This window comes from Panthera pardus, unplaced genomic scaffold, assembly GCF_024362965.1.
Source record: "Panthera pardus isolate Hobbes unplaced genomic scaffold, ASM2436296v1 HiC_scaffold_26, whole genome shotgun sequence".
Lineage (NCBI taxonomy): Eukaryota > Metazoa > Chordata > Mammalia > Carnivora > Felidae > Panthera > Panthera pardus.
In genome coordinates, this window is record NW_026526832.1 from 4,264,974 (window position 1) to 4,272,677 (window position 7,704).

The 7,704-nt window shown below is 49.3% G+C and overlaps 1 protein-coding gene across 4 annotated transcripts; it reads right to left on the bottom strand.

Moving 5' to 3' along the window:
* Window positions 1-1,660: 1,660 nt before the first annotated feature.
* Window positions 1,661-7,246, bottom strand: LOC109264758 (putative speedy protein E7). Of its 4 annotated transcripts, none has more exons than XM_019445266.2 (9): window positions 7,061-7,246; window positions 6,581-6,693; window positions 5,998-6,114; window positions 5,618-5,812; window positions 4,004-4,062; window positions 3,568-3,653; window positions 2,869-3,043; window positions 2,680-2,777; window positions 1,661-1,848 (listed from the first exon to the last, which is right to left on the bottom strand). In XM_019445266.2, exons 1-8 carry the CDS (start codon window positions 7,066-7,068, stop codon window positions 2,718-2,720), a joined length of 813 nt encoding a protein of 270 aa, XP_019300811.1. In that variant the 5' UTR covers window positions 7,069-7,246; the 3' UTR covers window positions 1,661-1,848; window positions 2,680-2,717. The 4 variants fall into 4 exon arrangements, with proteins under 4 accessions (XP_019300811.1, XP_019300824.1, XP_019300833.1 ...); XM_019445279.2 differs by having other exon boundaries at window positions 6,908-7,245; XM_019445288.2 differs by having other exon boundaries at window positions 7,127-7,229.
* Window positions 7,247-7,704: the final 458 nt, after the last annotated feature.

The window sequence follows — 7,704 nt, forward strand, 5'->3', positions numbered from 1 at the left end:
GAAAAAGACAGTAAAGAGGTAGACGGTTTCTGGTAATTATAATTACTATCTAATAATTAGATTTCCTATCTAAAGTAGCTATACATATCTATGTATCAATATATGTGTCTGTTTATCTACCTACCTGCCTACCTACCTACCTACCTACCCACCCATCGAGAGGACTGTAAAATCTGTGAACATCACTGAGCAAATCGAGCTGCAGTGGACCAGCCAAGGCCTGTGGAGTGCCTGTAATGCTGGGCACAGACCCCCCAGTTCCTGTCCCTCATCCCCATCCCAAGTATTCTTCTTAGTGTCTGAAGGGTTTTGCACCTGAGTGTTCCTTCCCGTGGTATCAAGATCACAATCCCTACTCTCGTTTGAGGGCGTTTGCATGCTATACCCCTGCCCCTCATTTAGCACCTCTGAATGATTTAAGGATAATCTCAGAGAGCTGGGTTTTGCTTTGCGAATCAATCTGAAAATCTTTTTCTTCAGGTTTATTCAGATTTATTAATACAAATAATTTGATCTCAGTTGATCCTCATTTTTTATATTTCTACTGCATTTCTTATATTTATCGTGTATCATTATTTGATCTGTTTTCTTTGCTCTCTTAAAATTTGTCATATTCATTAATGTGGCATTCAGGATGGCTTCTGTTTTGTGAATACATTTAACGCTAATATCTTCATAGGACTCCGTCTTTTTTTTTTTTTACCTCGGCTTCCACTGCCTTGTTTCTGGCCTCAATGGCACCCTGGGACTTCCCCACCTCTCCCCCAGGCAGCTGTTCATGAGCCCACTCCCTTCTCTCCCTTATCTCATTTTGAAAGTTGGGTTATTTCTATAATGTCAGAGTGTATGACGGCATAGGACTCCCCCCTCTTACTCCCAATCTTGTTTCAGCCTTAGATCCACACACCAATGCCCTCCGTGCCTCTGCTGGTCTGCTCTCTGGAGTTCCCTACCGTCTCTTCATTGGGTAAGGCTGTTTTCTAGCAGATTGTCAGGAAGGGCTCCAAGGACAACTGTCCCCAAGATGCTGATTGTCTACAACGGCCTCGCTGCATCCTCTCTCCCAATGTGTTTCTCCCCTTCCTGTCTCCTCCTCTTTTCCTCACCATCTTCTAGCGGTTTCTTTGGCCTCTTCCTTCACTTCCTCCTCAGTGGTCCAGGTCTCTTCCTGGACTTTCTGTCCCTTCTCCCTCTGCCTGGCCTCAGTCTCTGCAGAGGCTCCTTTTCTGGCATGTTGACTCTTTTGGTCTCCCCTCCATGTTACTACTGTACCCTTCCAGGTTATCCAGGGGTCAGGGCCTTTGCTGGCTGACACCCACTGGAAGGTTGGGGGGTCACTGTGCTATTCAGGCTGCGGTGGTCCTGGCTCTCCCTGCACCCTCTTTCCTGCAAGTCTGAGGAAAGCTGGAGGCCCGATGCTATCCCTGTGTAGCTCCCAGAGGCTGCGAAGGAGGCAGCAGCTTGGTGTCGGGGCAGGGGGAGGCAGGGGTTGGGCGGGAGCTACAAGAAAAGAAAGCGAGATCGGAGTGGAAGAGGCAAACTCTCGAGTGAGGAAGTTCTCATCAGCTCACCACAAGGTGCATGTTGGAAAGGGGCTCAGGCAAAATCAACTGCCACCCTCATTGCTCTTACAAGTGACCAGACCCAAGAGCAGCCCCAGTACACATTATTTGTCTCCTTTTTATTGTGGCAGTCATTCTTTGGCATATTGAGGTTCTGACATATATAATAGTTGTTTGTCTTCAAGGAAAAAGCCTGTGGATGAATTAAACTTTATCCTAAACTTGGTTTATCACAAAGCACGTTTGACCTTCTTTCTCGTAGGATGAGAATAGGCTCCATCACATCCTGCAAAGAGGGGAGGGGGGAGCTCAGTTCACAAGATTATTCTAGTATAGCCGTGTCCCCAGGCGAAGGATTCCTGATGCATTTCACCGAAGATCTCCCCTGACTTCAAGTAAACCCAAGTATAAAAACTAAATTTAAACTAAAGAAAACATATTCTAAAGAGTGGATGCTAGTCAAGTGATTGTTTTCTATAAATGTGTCATCTATGGTGTACTTCCTCACAGTTCTGTGGGCTTGTTCCCCACCCCCCTCCTCCCCTCCCCGCTCCCCCCAGCGATTTTATTTCTGCAGAGACCAGGAGCCCTGGGAACTCCTTCTGTCCATGACACGGTGAGACCCTGACATATCCTTCAGGGACCCAGCTACTAGGCTTGCTTCATGTGGGAGCAAAACAAATACCACTTTTGATCACATGCTGGAAATAATCTGTCTTTCCTCCCAAGAGCCACCAGGGTAACAGCCCCTTTTCCAGAAAGGATGACTTCAGTGTCTTCCATTTATTTATGTTTAAAAATTTTCAACTCAGATCGAAAACCCTGCAGAAGTTTTCATTACCTAGATCAGCATTTCCAGGAGCTTTCCAAAAAATTTTTTTGATATGCACATTTGGATCTTGTGTTGCTTACATGATTCCATAATGAAAATCATTTGGAGAATTTTGATATAAGCACAGGTAATTACTTTCTTTACCACAGGAGTTCTCAGAGTCGTTACTATGCTAATATGCATTAAGGGATGCTATACTGCTTCCTCTTCACGCCAGCCTAGGAGGTGACCGCAGGGGCATGGAGGGTGGGGTTGTCCAACCCTGCAGAGCCCTGGAGCACTCACCGGGACCACCTGCAGCCCCCGTTCTGTTCCCTGGGGACCTAGGGGGCGCACTGGCGTGCCCGACTCCAGACCCAGTGATGTGGGTTCTGGGCCTGGATCTGAAAGGGAAACAGCAACGTAAGCACTTGGAGAAAGGCCCCAGCCCCACCGCCTCTGGGCTGTGCCTCCTGGCCCTCGTCCCCCACAGACCTCCTCACACAACTCCGGGGTGACCCAGGCTCGGTGCCCCATTGCATGGAAGAACTCCACCTTCAGCTTCAGGAACTCCTTGTAGAGGTCTGGCCAGTGCTCCCTGCCCAGCAGGAACTGGAAGATGCTCCGTTTGGATGTGGGGTTGTCCTCCTCCATGTCGGAGGCAATGTAGCTGCCATGGGAAAAGCAGGGAAGCTTGGCAGGCCCCAGTGCCCACAGCCAGCCTCAGGCAGCACAGTGGGGAGAGTCTGCGGAGGCCACACCGGAGGACCCGGTGCCTGGGTCGGTCTATCCAGGAGGGAGGGTCCGGGAAGCCCACTCTGCAGGGCGCCTGGGTCCAGAGGGACAGCAGGACTATCCTCAACACTAAGCCTACAGGACCCATGCTGTGCCTGGCCCGAGTCAAGGTTCTGGCTGTCTGCCATTTCCCTGTGGCCTCCTCTCTTGGGTCACGCAGTCTCTGAGCAGCCAGTGGTGTTTCCTGACTCTTCTTTATCGCAGGACCTTGCTCATCGCCTTCCTCTCCCCCAAGAACGTCTGACCCCTGAAGACCTTTTGTCTGCTCTGTGGCCAAGAGGGACTACCAGTGGGGACTCTCTGGCTCATAGCATGGCCACGCACCCAGGTGGGCTGGTGAGGCTGTGGGAATGGGGGGTTTGGGCAGAACTGAGAACAGGCCCCCAGGGAGGCACTCACAGGGCCAGGAAGAAGTGGATCCTGTTGTAGAGGTGTCCAGGCAGCCCGACACGGCCAAAATATTCCACCACCATGGAAAGCAGGTACTGTGTGGAGTAGGAGGCAGGTGAGGGGTGAATAGAAGGGTGAGAGTGTCCTGCACAGGCCATGGGTCCTGCCCCATCCAACGGCCATAGTGGGAAACCCTCAGCAGAGGTGGAGGAGGGAGGCTGTGCTGAGGCCCTTTGGCATGTGGAGGGGAGCTGATGGGAAGGCCAGCAGAAGATTCCAGTGGGCAGGGCAGGCCACGGGCAGTGTGTCCTTTCCTTCTCTGGCACTGAGAGCAGGTCTCTCCAGGCCTTCTCCTGCCTGGGCAGAAATCTGGCTCTCTGTTCTTGCCCTCATGGAGTGGGGACTCTGTAGACCCCTCGGTCCCTCATCATTATGCAGCAGATACCTTATCAGACACTTTGAGGAAAATGTCAGCTTCCAAGAAGCTCTGGATAACAGGATCCTCTGCAAAGGAAGGGAAAGTGATGAGGGCCTTGGGGCAACCCTTCTGGGAGATGTGAGTGAAGGGCTGTGGGACATCCCAGAGGGAAGGAGGAAAACCGGAGCCTCTCCAAGTTCCTTTGCCTCATGGAAGTGGAGGCAGCCTCCTTTCTTCCAGGAGGCTTACGAGCCTTAACATTAGTAATAGCTGCTATTCCTTCCACTGGCACCTGTATTGTGAGTTTCAAATGTGGGGCATGGAGTTTGCTATTATAATTTAATCTTCCATGTGATGGCAGGGGGCACATTTTTTTTTTTTTTTTTTTTTAATCACAGAGATGTGACCCGGCTCTCAAAGCTTAACAAATTTGCCTCAAGCCAGAAGCTTGCATATGGCCATGGGTCTCTGTGACACCACATCCTTGTCACTTTATCATGCTCTGACTGTCCAGAGTTTCCCTGCCCCACCTGATTAACTGAGCACCCTGAGCCTGTGGTGGTGAGTTTGCAGCCTCCCCAACCCCCAACCCGAGGCACTAGGCACCTGCCCCTTCTCTCCTGCATCTGCTTGCTTCCCGAAGATAATGATATGGCTTCCCCTGCTCCCAGAAGGCTTGTTGGGGATTAGAGGTGTCCCCTGGAGGCCCCATTTTCCAGTGAAGACCTGAGAATGTCCAGTGCTGTGTATCCCTCATTCCTTGCCTGGGACAATGACATTTGCACAGTGGGGATGGAGGAGTCATGGATCATTTCGTGCTCCTTGACCTCTCTCCAGTCAGTCTGGATTTCTTCAGTAGAACGTTCTGTGATGATGACAGTGTTCTATATCTGTATTGTTCAATATGGTAGCCATTAGGCATGGGTGGCTACCACACTCTTGAAATGTGGCTCATGAGATCAAGAAACTGAATTTTAAAAGCTTATTGAATTCACTTAAAATGACATTTAAATAGCTCCATGTGGCTAATGAATGCTGTATTGGACAATGTGATCTCAGTGTTGTCCCTAAATATGTGACACTCAGTCCTGCCTCTTGTCCTGATGCCACCTTCTCAGACAGACCTTCCCTGAGTACTCTATTTCATAAAGCTCCCCTATCCTTGCTCAGGCCCCATCTCCAGGCATCATTGCCTTTGAAAAAATTTATGTCTTCGCGTTTGTCATTGGCTGAGAGCAGCCTATTTCTGTATGAGGTTGTTTTTTGTCTCCCCGACCTTGAACACAAAGGCAGCAAGATCTAGGTTGCCTTTTCATCACTGATCTCTAAACTCTTACTTGCAGGGAATACATGACTCTATCTCAGTGGGTAGAGGAGGGACCCCTTGGTTGGTTGTGAAATGTCTTGACAGTTGATGACTCCCTAGTGTGACCCTTCATCCTCTCCCTCCAAGAACTTGTCTCAGAGAGGAAGAACCTGCCAACTCCACAGAAGAAGCAGGGTCGCTCTGTGTCCACACCACCTGGACACCTTAGAGCTTAGCACCTGGGGGAGGTTTGAGCACGATCCCAGAGCCACTGCCTCCCACACGATTTTCAGCTCAGCAGGGCCCTGAACACTCTGTCAGCCCAGAGCACACACCCAGAAGTCGGTAGAATGCTTCTTGGTCTTCAGGACGGTAACTGGGTCTTCTCCTCTTGTTCATCCTGAGTTTTGTCCCCTCAACATGATTGAGTGTCCATATGTTCTTCTGCCCCCTCTTCTTCCAGGACTTCAGCTCAGAGAGAGCTTCAGAGGTGGTGGAATTGGAGGCCGGGGCACTTCTCTCCTGGGTCCCTGCGGGAACAACAGACTCGGTCACTCGGAGTGTGTGGATGTGACCCACCTGAGAAGTGGAGTCCTTTCCTTGCAGCTCACTCTGAAGACTGGACGAGCCTTGTGAAGATAAGATAACAAGTGATTTACTCGGCATTAGCTGACACTTGGTGCAGGGAAGCTGAGGGATGCCTAGGGACACATACCTGCCTTCACATCTGTCCATCTCCTCTTCTTCTGGCCTCTCATTGTCCTGGCTCTCTGCTCAGGGACAACCTCTGAAGATGCAGAACTGGAGGCCAGAGGGCTCCTATTCTGTGGAGCTGCAGGGAGAAAGGAAGGATCCTGCGTCATCATAGGGGGCCCACCTGGGAAATGCTAGGCCCTTCCTTGCCCACTCACCTTGAGAATTTTGCATGTGACATCTGAAGGGATAAGCGAATGACCATCACCCCTTCGCCCTTGTCTATAAAGGAGGGTAGGAATTGAGCTATTATTTCCCTTTCTTTGCCAGGCAAAATCTACTCTCCTGTGCCTCTTTCCATGGATCATTCTGCCTGGGGGATACCTCTATAGAGACAGATGTGAAGTTCTCTAGTCCTAGCTGTCTTTAACAGGTATAAAAGGAACATGATAGTGACCTCCCTGTGTCACCCTGAACACCCTTTCTCCTGCCCATGCAGATCCAAACACATGAGAGTAGAGAGGAAGAAGGAGAGAGGAGCTATGGTCTTCTATCAGTTTCATTCGTTCAGAAACCAGGGTTAGAGGCCAGACGACCACGCACACCTGCCTTCCCTTCCATGCACACCCTTTTCTTCTGACTCTTCTTTGCTGTGTCCTGTTGGCTCGGAGCAGTCTCTGAGGCAGCCGATGTGGAGCCCAGAGGGGTCCTGTCTTCTCTGCATACAAAAAGAGGGAAGGGATCAACCTGATTCTGACTGGCCATTTCTGTTTGCTTAACCTGCTCCTTGTGAAACCTGATAATAATTAGAATGGTAAAAATAGCTAACAGTTATTGATTGCTTGTTGAACTTCCAATATTGATCAATAATACATAGAGAATGACCTCATTCAATCTTTATAATGATCTGTAAGGTGAGATGTATAGCTTACCTGATTTACAGATGAGAAAATGGTGACTTAACTTGTCTAGGATGTGTTCCTTGACCATGGCTAGAGCACTTTGGATTTGGGATTAGAACCTGTGGTCTGACCAGTGCTCAAGGGAAGAATGGCCAGGGGCAGTGATAGTTGAGTCTCAGTTACCTTTCCATGAGGGCCAAGCTGGATGGTCTTACACACCAGTCTAGTACAGGAACGAGCAACACTCACCCAGAACACACGTCCTGGCTCTCTCAGGATCAAGGCCCCTCACACTTACTCAGAGCACAGCCTCAGAACAGTGTGAGAACACTGACTGTAGCCAGGTATTTGAGATCAAATGGCTTCTAAGATTCCAGAGCCCTTGCCCCAAGTCACTGATGACATCACACCATTCCACTAGGAGCTGCTCTTTGCTCTATAAAAGGTGCTCGAGGAAAAGGCGATGGGCCTCAAGGGGAGGGAAGTTAGTATCCAAGCCAGAGGACTGGACTCAACCTCCTCTTATCCCAACATTCTCTCTGCTTTGAAACTCATCTTGTGTTTAATCAAATCGATTAATGATTCCCGATGAAAGCAATGCATCCACATATTAAAAACAGAAAGCACAAACTTGAAAGCTGATTAGTTCCTCATCCATAATAAAAGTAATTCATGTAGTCACGCATCATTTTGAACATCTTTTTCACATGTATTTGCCATCTGTATATCCTCTGGTGAAACTGAATTGTTTCCTTCTTTACTATTGCATTTTGAGAGCTTTTTATGTATTCTGGATACAAGTCCTTTGTAAGATCCATGGTTTGCAA